General features: G+C 41.7%; 1 protein-coding gene across 1 annotated transcript in view; it reads right to left on the reverse strand.

The window, feature by feature from the left end:
* glra1 (glycine receptor, alpha 1) overlaps positions 1-23,829 on the reverse strand; it is a 54,398-nt gene that overhangs the window by 11,408 nt on the left and 19,161 nt on the right. Inside the window, exons 5-6 of the mRNA XM_063877291.1 lie at positions 13,692-13,906; positions 8,425-8,571 (exon numbers count right to left, since the gene is read on the reverse strand). Of these exons, the coding sequence (XP_063733361.1) occupies positions 8,425-8,571; positions 13,692-13,906 (362 nt within the window). The remainder of the gene's footprint in view (positions 1-8,424; positions 8,572-13,691; positions 13,907-23,829) is intronic.

Consider the following 23,829-nt stretch of genomic DNA (forward strand, 5'->3'; position numbering starts at 1 on the left):
TAGCAGCAAAATGTTGTTCTTAACGACTTTAAAGAAAAGGTGGATTGTCAAAACAGAAAAGTAAAGGAATAATTTAGAGTTTAATTCTGCACAAATTCTCCTGTACGCTATGGTGACCAAACCAATCGACCCCTGAAAACATGCCTTTGTCACAGAAGCTGCCATGCTTTCTTGTTGAAGGTGTTTAGTTTAACATCTTTGTGACATTACAATAAACTATTACTTATGTTAGTGTGTTTGGTATTGTTCTGGTCCTTCAACCTTTTACGTATTATATGAACATTCAAAAATAGCTGTTTTATCAACTCTATCGTCTAAATGAAACGACTAAACGTCACCACGCCCAACATTAGCCGCCTTTAGCTTAGCGGTGGAGACGTGAAGTCATGTGACCGTGCTGTAGTTCCTTTATAGCCCAACATTAGCCTCCTTTAGCTTAGCGGTAGTGACCTGAAGTCATGTGACCGTGCTGTAGTTCCTTTATAGCCCAACATTAGCCTCCTTTAGCTTAGCGGTGGTGACGTGAAGTCATGTGACCGTGCTGTATTTCCTTTATAGCCCAAATTAGCCTCCTTTAGCTTAGCGGTGGTGACGTGAAGTCATGTGACCGTGCTGTAGTTCTTTTATAGCACAACATTAGCCTCCTTTAGCTTAGCGGTGGTGACGTGAAGTCATGTGACCGTGGCCTAAAAAAACATCCTCCCTGCACCACTCTTAGTGCCTCGGCTGACTTCCTCTCCACTTGTTCATTGTTACTTGACAAAGAGAGCTGCGTTTGTGGAGCTGAAGCCTGACTGATCGCCCTCTCAGAGACATAATGGAGGTCCACGGATCACATTAGACTCACATTAGACGGACCGGCCAGAGAGGTTAATTAAGACGGTGAGACGTCGAAGGACTGCCTCCCTCTTTCTCTCACTTTGTGTCACCTCCGCTGCTGGATTAATGGTGATGATCGTATTGACGGTGCACATTCTTTAAAGTCATTTTTTCCACAGTGCTTGAAGTGAAGTGAAAACATCAGAGGAGCTGAATTTAAAAACACTTTAGAATAATTTCTACATTCAGAACACATTACGCAACCCTCTCGGCGAAATCCTGTTTCAAATGCAAACACCTAGAATTCCTCTTGGTGTTTTTCTTATTTGTGTCCTTAGAAGTCCTTTCAGTTTCTACTGGAAAAACAAAAAGCTCTCATGTTTTTGCATATGTCAAGGTTTGTGATAGCAATGAGATTTTTTAAGGTTTATTTTAGTCAATTAATTCAATTTAACGCAACTTTTACTTGTAATAAATATTTTTTCAGGGTGATCTTTTGTTGTTTTCTAAAGATCTTTTGATAAAATATGATGCAAAATTCAAAAAGACACTACCCAATGGTCCATAAAGTAATTACAAATCAGCACCAACATAAGATGATGAGCTATTTTCCATATTTATAACTTACTTGAATACAATATTTTGAATGTGTGTCCATATTAAAATGTATTAGTCTTGTCTAGGTTCTGCTGTGTTTTCCTCTTGTGATTGCTTGAACTATGAAGCAATTAAAAATAACTCCAGTTGATCTGTGTGCATTTAAAGGAACAGTCCTGTCGTTGTGTTAAATAGGAATGGCGTTGATCTTTTTCATCTCTCTGCAGGAATAATTGCTAATAAGTAAATTTCCTAGAATCTCATTATTCCTTCACTGCCTGCCTTTCCAAATATAATACATGTTCAATAGCAGGACCTTTTCGTTTCTCATTAAATGTAATTGTCTGACACTGAAAACACACATTTCTATTTGGTTTCATGTAATTTGTGGAGGTTGATGGATGCTTCCTGCAGGTTCAGGTTTTATTCAAATCAATAATAATCCAGAGGATATTTATTCGAAATGTGTCGCTATGTCAGATTTTTTGCTGCATTTTGTATTTGATTCCTTTCCTTCTATTAGTCCTGTTTTGATCTTATTCTAAAGCTGAGCAGCTGAATCTGTTTTCATTAAATTTCCATCCAATATTAATTTCCACTTCCAGCAACATCTCCCTCTGCTTTCATCAAATTGCCTGACCGTGCTTACGGTACATTTATTTTTCATCGTGTGTGACGGCGGTGTGAAAACGCAGAAGTAACTGTTTAAGTGTGGATTCACATACATTCATCTTGTGCTACATGTTCAGGAAGGAAACTCCCTAATAAATAAATCACACAGTGGAAAGTAGACCGTAGCATTACCTAGATTCAACTCGAGATAGGAAAAAGCTCATCACTCACGTGTAAATGCACAAAAATAAACATGTTGCACCGCTCAGCTTCTGTCCTAACTTCACCTTTAGAGGCAAAACATGACAACTGTGTTATGTAGGAACCACCCGAAGTCACCTATTATGTCACATAAGATTAAGATTGATGGTTATTAGGATTTTTAGAGGAACAAGAGAGAGAAAGAGGTTAAAAGATAAAAGCTGGAGGTAAAAAAATCACCAGAAGAAGGTCAGGAAGTAAACACTAAAGGGAACAGCAGAAGAAGACAGTCAGGAAGTAAACACTAAAGGGAACAGCAGAAGAAGACAGACAGGAAGTAAACACTAAAGGGAACAGCAGAAGAAGACAGACAGGAAGTAAACACTAAAGGGAACAGCAGAAGAAGACAGACAGGAAGTAAACACTAAAGGGAACAGCAGAAGAAGACAGACAGGAAGTAAACACTAAAGGGAACAGCAGAAGAAGACAGACAGGAAGTAAACACTAAAGGGAACAGCAGAAGAAGACAGACAGGAAGTGAACACTAAAGGGAACAGCAGAAGAAGACAGACAGGAAGTGAACACTAAAGGGAACAGAAGAAGAAGACAGTCAGGAAGTAAACACTAAAGGGAACAGCAGAAGAAGAAGGTCAGGAAGTAAACACTAAAGGGAACAGCAGAAGAAGACAGACAGGAAGTAAACACTAAAGGGAACAGCAGGAGAAGACAGACAGGAAGTAAACACTAAAGGGAACAGCAGAAGAAGACAGACAGGAAGTAAACACTAAAGGGAACAGCAGAAGAAGACAGACAGGAAGTGAACACTAAAGGGAACAGCAGAAGAAGACAGACAGGAAGTAAACACTAAAGGGAACAGCAGAAGAAGACAGACAGGAAGTAAACACTAAAGGGAACAGCAGAAGAAGACAGACAGGAAGTAAACACTAATGGGAACAGCAGAAGAAGACAGACAGGAAGTGAACACTAAAGGGAACAGCAGAAGAAGACAGACAGGAAGTAAACACTAAAGGGAACAGCAGAAGAAGACAGACAGGAAGTAAACACTAAAGGGAACAGCAGAAGAAGACAGACAGGAAGTGAACACTAAAGGGAACAGCAGAAGAAGACAGACAGGAAGTAAACACTAAAGGGAACAGCAGAAGAAGACAGACAGGGAGTAAACACTAAAGGGAACAGCAGAAGAAGACAGACAGGAAGTGAACACTAAAGGGAACAGCAGAAGAACACAGACAGGAAGTGAACACTAAAGGGAACAGCAGAAGAAGACAGACAGGAAGTAAACACTAAAGGGAACAGCAGAAGAAGACAGACAGGAAGTGAACACTAAAGGGAACAGCAGAAGAAGACAGACAGGAAGTGAACACTAAAGGGAACAGCAGAAGAAGACAGACGAGAGTAAACACTAAAGGGAACAGCAGAAGAAGACAGATCAAAGGATCAATCATTTTCAAATCAATAAAATAGTTTAAAATCAATACTGTGCGTCGGGTTGTTTGTTTATTTAGTTTGAAGCTTTGTAAAAGCCTTACATTTGAACCCACCTGGCATCAAACCTGATTCTGAAAAGAGATGTTGACCTTAAATGAGCTCCTTCATCAACTCAAATGACGCCACAGTCGGCTAACCTGACTTCTCCTCCTGCTCTCATCATGTGGACCAAAATAACTCAGTAAAAACGAGCTATGCAAAAGGTTTGCTGTGCCAGATGTGGGTCAGTCGAGCCCACGGTGCTCCTGCTGTTTGTGGAGAGAGACGTGGAAACGGCGGAGGTTAGCGTCTGATTCCCCTGAAAGTGCAGCGGCAGCCGGACCGCTAATCTACCTCTTCACCCAACATCACAGCTCAGGGGATTGGGGATTACAACAATAGGATTTAGGATTTATATTTTTTATATCTATTTCCCCACTCACCTCCCTGACTCCTTCTCCCTCCATGATTTTAGACACCTGGGCTAAGACAGCATGGTGTGATCTGCTGTTGTAACTGCATTTCCTCCTTTAAATGAAAATATAATGCGGGGCTTCAATACTAATAATTACCAGTTGTTGAATATAAGGTTCTTCCCAATCAGGGGGTCAGAATCCAAAACATTCCTCAGGGTTTTGACCTTTTTAGAAGTATTTAATTTCCTGATATTTTATTTCACTTCTTTTTATTCGTATATATATTCATATGTTATTATTTCATTTCATTTTGTATCTAAATATTATTTAATATTTTATTTTAATATTATTTATATTTATTTAATCTTTTTATTGCCTTTTTTTTAACTTTAATTTCTTGTTTGTATGAATTACATTTTCCTGTTTTGTTTTATTTAAACTTTTTGTTGCACCTTTACTTTACCTCCTTATGTTTGTAAAATAATCTGTAATTATTATTATTTAATTTCATCTGATCTATGTTTAGTAGCAGGGTGGCCTATCACAGTGTTCTAACCTACCCTGTATATTAAATACTGGGTATTTCGTCAATAATGTAGAGGTATATATCTGTCTAGTGTTACATTTAATCTGATTTGATTTGATTTTATTGTCAAACTGTTACTCAGATTTCCCCCCAGAGATAGATCAGGTATTTAGATTCTGATCAAATCATCTCCATGGTCTGCATCGTAGCTTCTGCTTCTTAGATCTTTTTCGGTGTTATCGTGCATTGAGTATCTTTAGGCACCGTGTCCTCACTTCGCAGGACACTCGCCTTACCGGCCTTAAGGGAACACTCGGTCCCCATAAATACAGAAACACAGGAACATGCTCACACACACTAACATGTGTCAAACTCAATCAAGCAGCTCCAGTGAGGGCAGGCACGAACACATGCCCTACAACACCGAAATGCACGACAGCACTCGTGAAGGCACTCATGCATGTTCACCGGCTGTATGGATACAATGAGTCTCACACACACACACACACACACACACACACACACACACACACACACACACACACACACACACACACACACACACACACACACACACACACACACACACACACACACACACACACACACACACACACACACACACACACACACACACACACACACACACACACACACACACACACACACACACACACACACAGGAATCCAGGACTTCTTTAACTGCAGGCTCACTGTTGCATTTCTCGTGGGCGTTTGTGTGTTGCCCTCCGCCTACACATACCACCAGTTTCACAATCAACCGGCGTTTCAATATTCCCCGCAGGCGCGACAGCTTTACTCCTTATTCAATGCAGCCGCCTCGGGCTGATAAATCCAAGCAGACTCACAATGGATTGATTAAATGGTTCAAAGACAAAAGCAACGGGAGAAAAGTAGAAGAAAAACAACAACCTCTCCACAGTCCTCCAGGGGAGATTTGACATTGCGCTTTGTCATATTTACTCAACATATCCAAAGCAGTTTTGAGGAATTAAATGAACTGACATATTTCCACTTTATCTTCATTTGATCAAACGCTTCGTTTTGGAGACAGATCGTAAAAAAGCGAGGCTGATATATGTGTGTGTGTTTGACTCCAGATGTCACAACAATGAAAGGGTTTTTTGATGCCATTATCAAGCTGCTGCTTTCCATCAGTCGGAGTTAAAGCGTCTTACAAAAGACACAACCATGCATCAAACCTGCCTCCTGCAAAATAACACTTCCAAATCTGCATATGTTTTAGGAATATTTGCTGAAGTATAACTACGTCAAATCAAAAGTAAGAGGCACAACCACATCATGATGATACAAACTGTGGATATAAATGACATTTTTTAGGTATATTTTACTCAATTACCTCCATTTCATGTCATTTCAACTTGTAAAACATTTATTTTCAGGATGAATCTTTTAGTTTTGTTAAGATTTGAGCCAAAATATGATGTAGATTTATAAAATATTGTGTATTATTATTATAGAACAACACTACCCAATGGTCTTACAAGCAATGATAGATCATCTCCGACGTAAGATGACATACTGCTGACACTCTACCATCAACATTGAATTGAAGTTGTGCAATTTCCCATGGTAGTAACTTACTTGAAGGAAAGATGTTGAATGTATGTCCGGATACCTATTTTATACCACTGTAACGTGTCTTTGAGCACCTGAACAAGTGCTTAGAAATACAATTGAATTGTATTATTATGGCTTCAAATATGTTGGTTTGTCAGGGGTTTCAACGAAGGGTCCTTCTGTTCAAATATCTTAGCTTTTAGTTTCACGGGAAGTCACATTTTCCTTTGACTCACACATCACAATCTGCTGGTGTCTCTACCTCCTTCTGTAATAAATGATTTGAAGAAGTGGAACGGATTGGTTTGCGCACGTCTTCCTGTGTCTGTTGCCACGGACAAGACTGAGTTCAATCGAAGGCTGGAAATGTTGTTCTTTTTAAGCATGATTCTGTCAGAAAGTATAAATAAAATGCACAAACCAGGACTTGGTCATTCACATTCACACTGAGAAAGAGTCGCTGTTTCTTGTAAATCATGCATGTGTACAAACAAACTTTCAGAGCCGAGGGGGAAACTTTCTTTGTTTTCCCCCTCGGCTCTCCTACACTGTGAATCCATTACGAGCCTCGTCTCTGTTTGCTCCGCGGCTCGGCTTTTAATCATGCTCGACGCTCCGCCGCTGAAACATTGATGCCCCGTGTTTCTGCCTGGTGATGAGCTCCTCACAAAGCTAATATCAAACATGCACTGAATTCTTTACAAGCCCCGAGGACAGAGGTGAGCAGGGACTTTATCCAAACTGCATACCCAATGATGGGAGGATTTCCACCAGAGCGAGAGCACTTTCCACCCCAGAAGAACAACACGGTTATGGGTGAAAGTATTTGTTTGTGTGTGGACCAAATGTGTTTGACCATTGGAAAGCATCTTGTCTTGTTAGTCCTTGTTCTGATTACCTCACACCACATTTAGACTTTCTTTGTAATGCTTATTCAAACAAGGACACAATGCAGAAGGCCGACGGCATGGTTCAGTAGAATTGAAGAATTTCGTGTTCAATCTGTATTCATTTTTGTCAAATCTTCTTGTCATGTATCATTCACTGAAGAGCACACAGAGCTGATTCTCTTTTAGTTTTATCTCACATTTCTTAGCTGAAAATCACATTTTTTGAATGGGTAGACAATCAGTTATGAATACTTCTTTTCAATAAAACTATTGAAACCTTGAATATGAAACATCTGAGGCTCACAAAACAACTTTTGGACCCTTTGACCGTTAGGAAAAAACTCACACTGAAGATCTTTCATTTCTTTCTTGCATTTATATCCGTCTCTTTCAGGCATGTTAAGATAGCTGAAGGACACAAATATAACGGGAACACTTCAGAAATCATCATTCTCCTTTATCGTCCAACTTCCATCTAACTGAATTTGTCTTTGTCAAATCTTCACGTCGTGTATTATTCATTGAAGAGCACAACAAGCTGATCTCTTTTCATTTTATCAGACGTTTCTTTGCTTAAAATCACCTTTTTTAAATGGGTCACCATTCAATTATGAAGACCACTTTTCTTATCTATTGAAAACCCATCTGACCGTTGGAAAACAGCTCTTATTCTTCCTCATCCTCTCAGATCATTTATCCAATACTGTGTTGTGTTTTTGTCCCTCTATAAGGCCTTTTAAGATAGCTGAAGGACACAAATATTAAGGGAACAATTCAGAAATAATCCTTTAGCTTTAGCATCTCAAATCTTCACGTCATATATCATTCTTTAAACAGCACCAAAAGCTCAGGCGTTTCTGAGGCGACTGAGCAACTCTTCCTTGTTCTTAAGGATCATTTATCTCGAGCGTTCATGCATTAATGTCCTTCTCTTTAAGGCATTTTAAAACAGCTCGACATATAAAAGGAACATATGGAAGGTTGTGGCTCATTTAGAAATCCTCTTTTACCTTCAGCACAAAACTTCCATCTGTAATCATCTGCCTCAAATCCATACGTCATGTTTTATTCATTAAACTGAACCGAAAACTGGTGCCTTCCACTTTTATCAGAGGTTTCTTTTACTCCTCTTTGTCACGTGGATAACAAATCTCTTTTGAATACGACTCTTCAGCGGACTCATATCAGCTGGTATCTGGGCTGGAACAGAACCGATGGAGACAGAAAAAGAACAATGTGTCTGTCGTGCCGATGTGACGGCGAGAGTATTCACCTTCATGTGTCGTCGCCTCCGTCTGAAGCGCAGCAGCTCCTTGTGTTGGCGGGCGATGAAGTTGACGGCGGCGTACTCCAGCAGCGCCGAGAACACGAACAGCAGACACACCGCCATCCAGATATCGATGGCTTTGACGTAGGACACCTGCAGGGAGGGGAGGAGGAGTAAGAGGGGTCCGGGTTCAATCACGATGAGTTTGACCATTGGATTTGCTGCTGGACAACAAAGCTTTATTTATACAGCACTTTAAAATAGGGCTCACATCACAAATTAAAGGAAGCGTTCACCTCAGATCCGATGCTAAGACCTTTTTTGAACACATCGAGGTACGAGGTAAGATAATACAAACATAAGACAGATACATCTTAGAATAAAGGAAGACAAAAGACAAAAGAAATCGATAGAAGAAAATATCAAAAAGCCATTAAACAAATTAAACAAAGATGTAAAGACAATAAAATAATACGATTTATTAATTATGTTAGAGGAAAAACCATTAAGAGATTAAAAGAGCAATTTAAGGAAATGTCGCTGATAAAACTGTTAAATAATATAAATTAAAACATATAAAACCTTTAAAATAAATAAAACGAGGAAATAAAAAGTAAAGATTAGACACTAACAACTCAAATTTAAGCAGGAGGGTGTGGCTAATAAAGAGCTCATTTAAAAAGAAGTGTCTTTAGAGTCAGGAACTTTAACCTGAAAATGTCGGCTCCTCAATTTCTTCCTTGATGATGATTTTGTGCACTCAATACACTGCATATGATACACTGCATATTACACACTGCATATTACACACTGCATATTACACACTGCATATTACACACTGCATATTACACACTGCCCGGCCAAAAGAAAGGTCCCCAGCCTGTGGGGGTAGTGCTATGATCTGGGGTTGCTGCAGTTGGTCTGGTCTAGGTTCAGCAACGTGCCCAAAGAATGAGGTCAGCTGACTCCCTGAATATCCTGAAGGACCAGGTTATTCCATCCATGGATTTCTTCTCCCCTGATGGAGCGGGCATGTTCCAAGAGGACAATGCCAGGATCCATCGGGCTCAGACTGTGAAAGAGTGGTTCAGGGAGCATGAGACATCACTTCACACATGGATGGGCCCGCCCAGAGTCCAGACCTGAACCTGATGGAGAATCTTTGGGATGTGCTGGAGAAGACTTTGTGCAGTGGTCTGAATCTCCCGTCATCAATACCAGATCAAACATAATGACAGAAATAAACTTTGTGACGTTGCAGAAGCTCGTGGAAACGATGCCACAGAGAATGCGTGCCGTGATCAAAGCTGAAGGCGGTCCAACGGATATTAGAGGGGGACCTTTTTTTTGGCCGGGCAGTGTATGTATTTCCTGTATTAAGGAAAGTCATTTGATCGAGATAACTGCGTATAAAATAATATAAAGACAACATTATCCATATATCTCAGCAACTAACGACTAGTTTCACTTTGGATTTGGATTAATTATCTATGAAATGTAGATAAAAGTTCATCCCAGTTTTAAAGCTTTTAAAAGTCTTGCTCACTTTAATAATAATGAACCCAAATACACAGACCTTTGAGAGGCCATCATTGTGTAGAAACTGTCCAACAATCAACGATAATCACAAACGGCTGTGATTCATTTTCATTCGATCAATTAGTTGATTGATCAAATTGGCCAAAATGGCAATGCTCAAAATAAAATATTTTCTAAATGACTTTTAAAGAACAATTACCAATTCATATTTAGTGTTGGCTTCACCGGTTAGTGCTTTAGTATTGTGGAGCTTTTTTGATAGTGGGTGAGGGTTAATGTATTGGGATCAACGGTCGTTTAGAATCTGTGAAATAACCTCAATGTTTTTGCAAGAAACTGAAAAGAAATGCCTCCTCCTCTGCATTTGATCTGGGATAACACTTTAGGATTGACTGGTGCAGATGAGAGTGCCTGAGTCTTAATGTGTGGACTGCCAGACAACAAAACAATCAACACACAAAACCAGTCAGGGTGATGGTTAGGTCGTCAATGTATTGGGATCAAAGGCAGAATTGGAAAACCAGCAAAAGTCAAAAACTGCATGACGTTTAGAATCTGTGAAATAACCTCAATGTTTTTGCAAGAAACATAAAAACCAAACGCTTCCTTCTCTGCATTTGATCTGGGATTAAGCGTGAGGACTGACTGGTGCAGATAAGGAAGCTTTATCAGAAACCATTCAACGCACACACAAAACCAGTCCAATTCGACCGATTCGACATGCAAAGAAGACGGACAGGGTGAGGACTGTCCGGATAATAAGGGCTAAATGAAGTCTGGTGGGGTCATCGTCTGATTGCTATCTGCCCGCCAAGTGCCATTATTCAAGAGCCTCCCCCCCCCCCCCACACCCTGTCATAACAAGTCTCCATCATCTCCACACTCAATTACACGGTGCAGCCTGAGAGGGAGATCCCTGTTCTGTCTCAGTGAGAGGAGACCCACAATCAGCCGTTTAAAATCCAATTCAACTCTGACTTTACATCATTTCCACAAACACACACGGTGCCGTTATCTCGGCCTCGTTGTGATGCATGCTCACTTTCACTGAGTCTGATGTGGATTTATCTCCCGATCACCCGGCTGATTCCCCTCCACCAGAGCCACCAAGGCCTAAACAGTCGACCAGTTCACTCGGTTTGATGGTCAACCAGGCACCGAGAGGAAGAGGAGCAGAAGAACAACAACAGGGATTCTTGCTCTACCCAGTTTTAGAGATGAAAGGAGGACACATCCTGCTCCTTTTCAGGATGAATTTAGTATTTAGCGTCTCTGTCAGGGCCCAGTCTGCTCTGTTGTGATTGGTCAACCCACTTAGAGATGTCCCGCCCCCTTAGCCTATCTCTCTACAGGAAATACACTTAAGATATATGCAGCTGAAGCAGAGGAACCAGGCTAAATAAAACCAAACCACATGCGGCCTCTCTGTCTCTTCCCCGCCTCGTCTCGTCCTGAGTGACGCTGATGGTTTCTGACACACAAACTGACCGGTGGCGGCCGACTGAACTGCAGTTTACTGAACTCACGCCTCACAGGGCAATATTCACAGAAGGACACACAGAGGAGTGTTTTCTGACTGCTGACTGGCCGATGAGGAAAACACTGACCGTCAGAGAAACATTCAATACTTAATCACGAGGAGACTGGGTTTGAGTTGCGCTGTAAACAAGGCAAACTCCAGCTTCCCTTTTGACCAAAGACAAGCTGTGTCCAATCAAACTGGCCATGATTTCTGGCCACAAATGTGTTGCTTGTAGGCCTGAGTATTACATCTCACAGATCACATAATCAGAAAAAAGGTGACTTTAATCCCTTTCAGTGACCCAGAGAGGATTCTTATATGTATAAAAGCGTGTGCAGAAACCCAAGAGTATTGAAGCTACAACGTTAGCCTAGCCTTACTCAAACCAAACTCCATCCACAAAACAAACACTTTAAATAACAAGGCTTCCTCTGATCTGTTATTGCATTAAATCACAGTGTGTTTGGGTACATACTGCCGGAGTAAACCAGATTAACTTGGTGAGGGAAAGCTAAATACGTATCGGTCAGGGCCTCTTGCAAATTTCTCATTAATGTGGTATTTCCTGCAGGATCAGGAGCATTTTTTCAGACTTGCATTGTTTAATTGAGTTGCTTTGAAACCTCATTAAAAGGGCAAAAGAAGCTCTCTCTAAAGGAAGGTAAATGCTGTTTGTTGGCATTTCAGTTGACATGACCTTTGTAGGAACCTTACGGTGTAAGATGGAGTCTAATGTGTTGTTCTCTAGACTTTTTTACACCATCCATGTGCTAAATATCTCCTAAAGACAGCCAGTAAATCCAGTCTGCCCGCTCCTCTCTTTCCTCTCCTTCCTCATCTCCTCTCTCCTCTCCTGACAGTCCTCCTCTGTGGCATGTGAGGAGAGCCGTGTGGGGTGTGTGTCTGCTATCAATCGCACTCAGATGTACGAGTCTGTGTGTGTGTGTGTGTGTGTGTGTGTGTGTGTGTGTGTGTGTGTGTGTGTGTGTGTGTTTGGGCAGTATGCCCACCTAAGCTCAGCTGTGCTGTGTGATCATTATTGTGACAGCTGAACTGCAGAGGAATCACGGTTCACTTGTTCAATTTTTAGAGCGCATGAAGAACCTAATGTTAACAAACTGTGTGTGTGTGTGTGTGTGTGTGTGTGTGTGTGTGTGTGTGTGTGTGTGAGTGTTGGGAGGATTACAGCATCCCTGGACATAATTATACAATCCTACTGGCTCACGCAAAGTCTGGCCGTTTTCTTTCTACCTTTAATCTGAAAATCCCTCACAGGAAACGGTTCCTCTTAAGTTTTCCTTCCACTTCCTGTGTCTCCTCCCCTCTCATCCCTCCATCTCTCTGCCTCCTTTCTCCCTCCACAAAGTCTACGTCTTCATATTTCCCTCTTCTACTATAACTCCTCTCTGTATTTTCATTTCCTCTCACCGTGTTTTGCACATCAATTATTCAGTGGGAATCGCAGCTCTCCGTATATCTTTCCCCATTGAATCTCCCAGTTATTCATCACCTCTCTGCAGTTCCAATGCCTCACTGTTTATTTGGCATCTCTAGCAGTGTGAAGAAAGGTGTGGAAAACACTTGCCACCCTAAACTTCATTTCATATTTATGTTTTTATATTTTATGACTGCGAGTTTTGCTTTTTCTCAGTTATGCAATTTGTTTATTCTGGCTGGATCTTCCAACACCTCTGAAACTCACTGACTAAAACGCTTCATTGAACTGGAAACAGATGGTTTGGAAATGCATCATTTTTGCGGGAGTTTCTTTCTTCTTTTCTTTTCTTAATTCTTTTTGATATTTTAATTATTTTATACATTATTTTCTAAATTTACAATGTTTATTATTATTATTATTATATTTAATTCAATTTGATCTCATTATTATAATTTCTTTATTATTATAATCGCATTTTATTTGACTTTATTTTAAATGATTATATTTTATTTTCCCCACACAATTTATACACATTGAACGCCACGTCAGTGAGGCGTTCAGGGAACCTGTGCAAAATCCAGTAAAATTACATGGTTTACATGCTACATTAGTGAGGCGTTGAGGGAACCTCTGGAAATGTATCAACAGTCAAATAACCTGCACTCTTGACTTTTAATATTCCCACTCCACACAAAGTTTCCCTAGAATAGCAGCTGGGTTACGGTTAGGGGTGGGTTAGCAGCCGCAGTTCTGCTGTGTTTGATTGGTCCTCACCTTGGGCAGCGAGGCTCTGGATCCGGAGCTCTGCGTGGTCATGGTCAGCACGGTGGTGATGCCCAGACCCACCCGGGCGGGCGCGGCGTCCATGTTGATCCAGAAGGAGACCCAGGACAGGATGACGATCAGCAGCGACGGGATGTACATCTGGATCAGGTAGTAGCCCATCTGACGCTCCAGGTGGAAGCGAGCCTCGATGCAGGTGAATTTACCTGGAGGAGGAAGAGGAGGAGGAAGATTTTAATTAAGTGCGATGGTGAAATGATCAGTCACTTTTGATAATAGCTGTTTGGATTCTGTAGATGATAGGAAAGGAGCTTCCATGCTTCCTTTGTTATCTCCTTTAGGATACACTGGACCATCCTGTAGGAAAGGAAAGGAGGTAATGCCGTCCCACAATGCCTAGCAGCTGCATAATTATCAACCAATGGTGATCCAGAAACACAGACCATGTTCGTTACGCTGCGTCTAACAACTTATGTCGTATCTTTCCAAAGTGCTTATATGTTTTAAACTTTCATTATGAACTCATTACTGTAAAATGATCCATTCCAGTCTCACAGTATGGATGAGATGGATGGTATTTCTTGAGGTACAGCAGTAGAGTTGAAGGCCTAACAACTCACGCTCTCATTGCGTAACGTTGCATTTATTTCTAATAATCTCATCAAAGTCCTGATGAATTATCCTTTAGTTCTTTCCCTAACCGCAAGAGGAGATCCCCTGCGGTTAAGGAATAGTGGTTAGGAAAGGACACAAGAGCAGATTTCTTTTGGACTATTAGACTGTAGCCATATAAATGGACTGCACTTACACAGGTCTCTTCGACCCCTACATACATTCAGGCTGTCAGGGAAGCTAACACTCACACACACACCATTGGCCATCGGGAGCAACAGGGTTCAGTATCTTGCAGAAGGATTGGGTGACTGAAGGAATGGAAAGAAGTTACCGGGCTGTTAATCTCTCCTCCGTTAAACACCTCATTTTCCGCATTTGTTTGGAGACGGCCCTGATGAACAATAAGCCGATGTAGCAGAAGCTAACCCTCTAGTGGGGTGGGAACTGTACACAATTGTACTTTTTATGATAATAATGCCTGTTTAAAAACAATGAACGCTGTAGAACAATTGCTGGTAGTTCCTTTAAGAGTTCAAGTCAATTTTTGAACACATTTCTCTGATGAAATCTAGCATAACAAAGCCAGGCGGGAAGCAAAACCGCTTAAAAGCACATCAGGGCGTCTCAGTGAAAGCAGAGAGGAATCCCATTATGTTTTACTCTAATTTGTTTAAATCTATTCTGATTTAAAAAGAAATAGTTTCCAGCCTCCAGAAAGGTTATTACTTTATAATGAGACGGCTCGTGATACCTTCAGCTACAGAATATATTCACGTCTCAGTTTTATATTCATGAAGCCAATCATTTTGCCCCGGTAGGTGTCCTGTTTTTCCACACTCAGTGGCAAATACATTTGCAGCACATCAAGAACGAGAGGAATAATAACGCCGGTCAATGTTTAAACTCTACTTAAAAAAGCAAAATGTTCTTTCAACACTTCCCCCGAGGCGCTGCGCTTTCATTAGCATTGAAGACTGTTTTTGAATTCCCTATTATGTTCATCTGAACGGGCGTGTTATCTGAGCAGTCCTTTCCCCCGGAAAGACAGGTAGACATGACGAGACGGGAGGCAAAGAAGGATCCAACATGAGAACGAGAAAGACGGATTAGAGGAGGCAGAAGTTTTTGGACTGGCAGAGAAAAGGAGGATAAGTCAGAGAGCCGAAAAGCAGACGGACTGAAGACAAACTTGACAGCTTTTGAGACAAAATGTCATCTGTCTTCAGCTTCCTCTCTAAGCCAAATGTAAATCATGAGCGGAAAATCAGAGCGACACAAATGCTCGGCTTTTCTGAATATCAAATGAAGCCCAACATGGTAAATACCTCCAAACCATGAAGACAAATACAGCAGGTGGATCTGGATTTATTGTGCCAGTTACTTTTGCAACAGCAGCCGGGAAGGAAGTGATGACTTGGCAGAAACTGGGGAAGTTATTGCCTCATAAAACTGAGAATATCTCCATGAGGTGGTGCTGCATTATTCAAGCCACTATGGGCAAAAGTTTTATTTGGATCTGTAAAATCCTACAGCAGGCAGGAGTTTCATGGAGACAGACGCAAGCGGGGGGAGAAAACGCATGCATCGTCTTTTTGATTCAACCGACGGATACTGAGGGGGGAGAAGTACTCAGAAGTACTCAGAATAACAGTAGAAGTACTCAGATCTTGTACTTGAGTAAAGTAGAAGTACTCAGATCTTGTACTTGAGTAAAAGTAGAAGTACTCAGATCTTGTACTTGAGTAAAGTAGAAGTACTCAGGTCTTGTACTTGAGTAAAAGTAGAAGTACTCAGATCTTGTACTTGAGTAAAGTTGAAGTACTCAGATCTTGTACTTGAGTAAAGTAGAAGTACTCAGATCTTGTACTTGAGTAAAAGTAGAAGTACTCAGATCTTGTACTTGAGTAAAGTAGAAGTACTCAGATCTTGTTCTTGAGTAAAGTAGAAGTACTCAGGTCTTGTACTTGAGTAAAGTAGAAGTACTCAGATCTTGTACTTGAGTAAAGTAGAAGTACTCAGGTCTTGCACTTGAGTAAAGTAGAAGTACTCAGGTCTTGTATTTGAGTAAAGTAGAAGTACTCAGGTCTTGCACTTGAGTAAAGTAGAAGTACTCAGGTCTTGTATTTGAGTAAAGTAGAAGTACTCAGGTCTTGTACTTGAGTAAAGTAGAAGTACTCAGATCTTGTACTTGAGTAAAGTAGAAGTACTCAGATCTTGTACTTGAGTAAAGTAGAAGTACTCAGATCTTGTACTTGAGTAAAGTAGAAGTACTCAGGTCTTGTACTTGAGTAAAGTAGAAGTACTCAGGTCTTGTACTTGAGTAAAGTAGAAGTACTCAGGTCTTGTTCTTGAGTAAAGTAGAAGTACTCAGATCTTGTACTTGAGTAAAGTAGAAGTACTCAGGTCTTGTACTTGAGTAAAGTAGAAGTACTCAGGTCTTGTTCTTGAGTAAAGTAGAAGTACTCAGGTCTTGTTCTTGAGTAAAGTAGAAGTACTCAGATCTTGTACTTGAGTAAAGTAGAAGTACTCAGGTCTTGTACTTGAGTAAAGTAGAAGTACTCAGGTCTTGTGCTTGAGTAAAGTAGAAGTACTCAGGTCTTGTACTTGAGTAAAGTAGAAGTACTCAGATCTTGTACTTGAGTAAAGTAGAAGTACTCAGGTCTTGTACTTGAGTAAAGTAGAAGTACCAGAGTGTAGGAATACTCTGTCACAGTGAAAGTATTCTAAATGTTCCTCCAGTGAAAGTAGAAAGTACTCTCCTCTAAATGTACTTAAAGTAGCGACAGTAAAAGTAGTCATTGTCTGATTGGTCCATTTCAGAATAATATCTCTGATATGTTTTATAATGATTGATCAGTAAAGTGTTCTCAGAGCTGGTAAAGGTGCAGCTAGTTTGAATGGCTTTGTATACTGCAGGGTAGCTGCTGGATTTACTGCAGGTGAACTACAGTCTGATTTAAGGGAGATCATATTTACCATCATTAATCCAAATATCTAATATTGCTATTTTGGTAAAATTTCTATTGCTTTGCAGCCCTACTGACCTCCATGGCTGCATCAGGACTTCACTCATAGCCAAACATCGTAGTGTTTGACTTGAAATGTGACTTCAGTGTTTGGTCGCCTCAGTCTGAGCTTCAGGATTAGCTCTTTTGTCAAGCTGCTGTTTCCAAGGTCAAAGACAGACCTCGGAGCTGGAGAATGTGCTTTGTTGTGACGGCAATTGAATCGCAGTCATTTTGAAAACAACAGGAAACTCTGTAACTGCCTAACCAGAGAGTGGCATGCTGACATTAGTCCCTCTCACAAACAAGGGAACAATACCAGCTTTTGAGGATGGGATTTCCCAGCTTGTACATGAGGTTTCATCAGGTAGCAAGTCATTACACAGTGCATGAACAAATAAGCAGCATGTGTATCCAAAAGCCTCTATTGAATCCTCCTTTCATCAGACTGTTTGGAGTCATTGTTGTCTGTGCTTCGCTGTGTGCTGCATGAATGTGTTGCAGGAGTTGAAAGTGTGTTGATGTGCAGCTGCCGGTTGTAGTCTGCCAGAAGCACCGTTAGTCCTTGTGTGGCTGTGAAGGGAGAGCAACAGTGGCTGTTTACGCTCGCAGCGTGATGCCGTTTAGGGGAGTGGGGAGATTAGGAGGAATGTAGTCCACCTCCCGCCTTCCCCTAATCTCTCTGCTCCTGCTTTACTATAATATGCAATATGCATGTCATGATTACAATCCGACAAGAGCTCAGTTCTATCATTTATATTATAGTCTCTATTTTTGTTAGGCAAATCCTTTGGTGCTTTGCCATTGTTCTGACGGTCCATTATTGCTCCTCTACAATGTCCAAAGTTGTCCGATGGGAGCAATAGCAAATGTCTCCGGCAGCTTGTTATGCCAAAGGGAAATGGCCATTGTTCTCAAGGCCCATTTCTCCGATAACACACACTCTATGTACAGCGAAAACGAGCTTATTGCTATAACTTCACTGGACTTTGTCCTACAAAGGAGAAAGGCACGACCTGCTGTACATGCCAAGCTCACTCCTCCTGTCTTAACGTAACCAACCCAACTAAAAAAGCAGCGAGGAATCAGAGGCAGAGTTATAAATATTGCATGTCTGGGAGAAAAACTGAAGGTGTTATTTTGCATTATAAGCAGCCAAAAAGCTTCTTTTTCTCGTACTCTGGAGCGATAGCCCTTGGCACCACAGTTGCATAAACGCATAAATGGGCAGTCGGACACACGGACAGTTGTGCACATGGGAAGCTGCACAAACGAGTAAGTAATCAGAGGCAGAGTAGGACATGGCAAGCCTTACCATGACAGTCGCACAAATCGTACAAATGGACAGTCGTACAAATGGACGTTCAAACGGGTTTGTTGAGCCAATGGTATTGGTTTGCTTTTGTTGTTTGTTTTGAACACTAGATGGCGCAATGGACCCTGGGTAATAAAGTAATTAAGGCTGCGTGAGCAAACAGTTGTTGGTGTAAATAAATGGTATTAATCGCAAGAGTGTCGTGGTTGTCACTGGAGAGCGCACACGTCTCAGTAAAAGTAGGGGCGATCGTCACCACAGGGTTTTTTAAGGTCAGACAGAAGATGTTCTGGACTGTGCAGGTTTAGTATAAATGGGACAACAGGCATCCCCAGGTCCATTGGCTATTCTTCATAAGAACATTCAACACTAAATCTAGGACTATAACATCTACTAGTTTGTAAGGTTAAAATAATATGGTTCTTGAGAAAATACTGTACACATTTGCAGTGAAGGGCACAGAAGTGGTGTTTCTACACTCAAACACTGAGTATCAGCAACATCTGCAACAAAGATGATTAAATGAACACACTGCAGGGGCGGTCCATACATTGCGGTACAGTAGCAACAGTAACAAATGTCCCTTCTTCTCTTTGTGTAATGTAATGAGTGCGCCAGGGCTCATAATAAAAACCACAAGAGAGCCAGAGAGCAAGATGGCCGACGATCCATTTAATCAAAGAAGATCAATGGGAGGCAGCCTCATCAATTACAGTTAACCCTAAAAGACTGGAGAGCAGGGAGAGGACGGGAAAGAGAGAGGGAGAGGGAGGAGAGGGAGGAGGTGGAGGGAAGGATTGGAGAGGACAAGAAGAAAGAGGGAAGGAGAAAATGACAGCAGCAGGAGAGGAGGAGGAGGAGGAGGAGCAGGAGGAGGAAGGAGGAGGAAGGAGAGTCGATGGGGTTGGACTTGATTTATAGCTGTGATACACTTCAGAGCTTTTAAGTGCTGTCCATATTTTCCATCTGATAAGAAGATTGAAATTATTCAGCCGGAGTGTGTGTGTGTGTGTGTGTGTCCTGTATTTAATGCTGCACACACTTGGGACGCTCTCAGGCATATACAGATTGGCTGCTAGGTGTGTGTGTGTGTGTGTGTGTGTGTGAGAGAGAGTTTGTGTGAACACTGAACTTCCCACTGCAGTGTCTTCTAAATGTAAACTCTACTTTAATTAATTCATAATGTGTGTGTGTGTGTGTGTGTGTGTGTGTGTGTGTGTGTGTGTGTGTATGTGTGTGTGTGTGTGTGTGTGTGTGTGTGTGTGTGTGTGTGTGTGTGTGTGTGTGTGTGTGTGTGTGTGTGTGTGTGTGTGTGTGTGTGGTATTGAAGCTGTCTTCTATATCCAGTGCTAGTAAGCAAATGTATGCATGCTAACAAAGCAACATTAGCATGTGTTGAATCATCAACACCGCTAACCGTTAGCATAAAAGCATTCTTATTGTTAGCATGTCGACGTTAGCATTTAGCTCAAAGACCTGTTGTGTCATACATGCTAACAGAGATGCTAATAACAATGTATTTACAATTTGTTGGCGTTAAATGCTCCTTAAAAACTTGTATTTTGTCTTTCTATATCCAGTTATTAACAAAGGTTGAATACTTATATGTTTTCCTGTATTTAATATGCATCTCTACCCTTTCTCTCTTGCCTTTTATCCACACTGAACCTTTGCTTTTGGGAAATTTCCCCCCGCTACGGGACGGATAAAGGGTTTCTGATTCTGAGGAGAGTTTTGCAGTTCTCATGCAAAAAGGGGTGATGGATGGGTCTCATTCCGTTTGAATGGTGAAATCCGTTCAACCACTGAGGAGATATCAATCAAAAGTCAACAAAACTGTCTTTCTGCAGATTCCACGCCGTTGGTTTTGGAGTATAACCTCATTTCAACTATGGGGAAGCCATGCTGAGAACATACAACCACTTAAAATGCCTCCTTAATATGTCATTAAGGAGATAAGGAGCATAGATAAACTCCTGCACGACTCTTAGCGGTGTGAGGAGCGTTTGGATAGAAAGGCTCTTTAGTTTTCAGGCCATTTAGTGCAAAAACAGCCCTGCATTAATGGTGTCTTAATGTGATTAAGGCAGTCAAACACAATCCAAGACGACCAGTTGGAACGAAACAATGCATAACATCTTTGAAGAGACAGGATTTTCTAACTCTGCAGGTTATAATCGTACCTAGGATCTTTCACGGTGAGAACTGGGATTTAAATCTTGAACGCAAAAGTGGAATCAGGCTGAAAATTGGTTAGGTTTTTGGGTGAGTATTAGCTTAATGCTAGGCTAATCATAATTAGGATCAAGAGGTGTTGGTTAAAGATTAGTTGAGGGGTGTGAGCACCTCTTATCCACACTACAAACACACAGTATCACCAGCAATACAACAGACCTGCCCTGCAATGCAGCAGAAACTGTAATTAGTATTTCAAACAGGGCTTTTTCTTTGTGTGTGTGCTGGTGTGGATGAAGGGATGCAAAGAAATACAGAAGACAACAGTCAGATGGAGAGAGGAGGAAGAGGTAGAGACACAATGGACTGCAGCCTGTAAATCGGAGGAAGAACGACCAGTCCCTAACATCGGGGAGCAGTGAGGCGTGTGCACACACTCACACACACATATGAACACACACATGCCCTCAATTGTACGTATGCACTGTAACAGGGGAGCGGCGTGGCTGCAGAGGAATAAGTCGGTAATGAGAAGAGAGAGAAATGTGAGGAAAGACGAGGTGGAGGTAAACTGTCCGTGAAGGATTAATGGCTTCTACTAAAGTCAATGAAGAACATTTGAGGAAACAACTGGTTCGATTTCATCCGAGCGTTTTAGCCTCTTTTAGCTCCTAGTTTTGGTTTTACATTTGCCAGTTTTGCTCAGTCTTTCTGATCCAGCAGGAATAAGCTAACTAAAGCTTTCCTATTCAGGAGCAAACAGCAGTTCAGTCTCTCACATACAACCCTCTGTGCAGTCTGAATGTGTCTTCATATGTCTATACTTAGCAACGTTGCTAAACTAACACCTCGGTAATGTTGTTTTTCCACGTTACCTAAAACATACCACATATTTGTCGTATTTTTGGTTTCATTTCTCCAAATGGTTTGAATGAAGGTATTTCAATTGGTCTTGTGTAATACCCCTTTAGCATGCGTCAGTGTCGTCTACATAAAGACAGTTATTCTCCAGTTGAATCAATACTTTAACAGTGCACTATTTATATCCTGGTTGTTTTGAATATATATTTGAACAGATCTTGAGCTATAACACAAACCAGATGAGCTAATGTTAGCGGTAGCTTGTGTCCCATCAACGTGAGAACAACATCTATTGGAATGAAAGATGCTTTTCAGTTTAAGAGGAGGGATGTTTAATGTGTGTGGTGCTACAGCTCCTATTGTTCAGCAGGAAATACCATAAATAGAACGAAGCATGACGTGAGATCGACTCTGAGTGGGATTCAGTGACGGAGAGAAAACAGACTGGCATGCAAAGCAGAGGATTATCAGTTCATTGTCCCTCCTGTGCGTGCATCTGACTGTGTGAGTGGAAGAGTGTGTGTGTGTGTGTGTGTGTGTGTGTGTGTGTCGGTACAGAGTCGTGTCAAGGCTTTTCGTCTGGAGGTGGATCGTTCATCTCCTCAGTGGCGACAGCAGACGTCAACCTCTGTGTGAGTGATGGCTCTGAATCTGAACTAATCAGCCTTGCACACACACACACACACACACACACACACACACACACACACACACACTGACCAGTGCCTTGGAGATGGATTTTTTATATTGCAACCTGTCGTTTATGTCTTGTTGTTGCAGAAGTTTCCCTAGAAACTTTGAGAAAATGGATTACGACAACAATTTGTATTTTATCTGCTCAAGATTATTTAATTTAAATAAAAATGATAAGAAGGAATATTAAGAAATACAAAAATAATACAAAATAATAATAATAAAAGAATCAAATGAGAAAAATACAAATAAAATAATAAAATAAAACACATTTCAGCGAAAAGCCAAATTGAAAAGATGGGTCTTGAAGTCTTTTTTTCCACTTTCAATCGTATGTAAACCAATCATCAATCTCCAGCAGAAAGAAAGCAGCTGATCGTCCCTCACCTGTAGTGCAGGGCTAAAGGCAGTGCCCACCTGTGTTGTAGTGCAGGGCTAAAGGCAGTGCTCACCTGTGTTGTAATGCAGGGCTAAAGGCAGTGCCCACCTGTGTTGTAGTGCAGGGCTAAGGCAGTGCCCACCTGTGTTGTAGTGCAGGGCTAAAGGCAGTGCTCACCTGTGCTGTAGTGCAGGGCTAAAGGCAGTGCTCACCTGTGTTGTAATGCAGGGCTAAAGGCAGTGCCCACCTGTGTTGTAATGCAGGGCTAAAGGCAGTGCTCACCTGTGTTGTAATGCAGGGCTAAAGGCAGTGCTCACCTGTGTTGTAATGCAGGGCTAAAGGCAGTGCCCACCTGTGTTGTAGTGCAGGGTTAAAGGCAGTGCCCACCTGTGTTGTAGTGCAGGGTTAAAGGCAGTGCTCACCTGTGTTGTAATGCAGGGCTAAAGGCAGTGCCCACCTGTGTTGTAATGCAGGGCTAAAGGCAGTGCTCACCTGTGTTGTAGTGCAGGGCTAAAGGCAGTGCCCACCTGTGTTGTAATGCAGGGCTTAAGGCAGTGCCCACCTGTGTTGTAGTGCAGGGCTAAAGGCAGTGCTCACCTGTGTTGTAATGCAGGGCTAAAGGCAGTGCCCACCTGTGTTGTAGTGCAGGGCTAAGGGCAGTGCCCACCTGTGTTGTAGTGCAGGGCTAAGGCAGTGCTCACCTGTGTTGTAATGCAGGGCTAAAGGCAGTGCCCACCTGTGTTGTAGTGCAGGGCTAAGGCAGTGCCCACCTGTGTTGTAATGCAGGGCTAAAGGCAGTGCTCACCTGTGTTGCAGTGCAGGGCTAAAGGCAGTGCCCACCTGTGTTGTAGTGCAGGGCTAAAGGCAGTGCTCACCTGTGTTGCAGTGCAGGGCTAAAGGCAGTGCTCACCTGTGTTGCAGTGCAGGGCTAAAGGCAGTGCTCACCTGTGTTGCAGTGCAGGGCTAAAGGCAGTGCTCACCTGTGTTGTAATGCAGGGCTAAAGGCAGTGCCCACCTGTGTTGTAGTGCAGGGCTAAAGGCAGTGCTCACCTGTGTTGTAGTGCAGGGCTAAAGGCAGTGCTCACC

Source organism: Eleginops maclovinus, chromosome 23, assembly GCF_036324505.1.
Source record: "Eleginops maclovinus isolate JMC-PN-2008 ecotype Puerto Natales chromosome 23, JC_Emac_rtc_rv5, whole genome shotgun sequence".
Taxonomy (NCBI): Eukaryota; Metazoa; Chordata; class Actinopteri; order Perciformes; family Eleginopidae; genus Eleginops; species Eleginops maclovinus.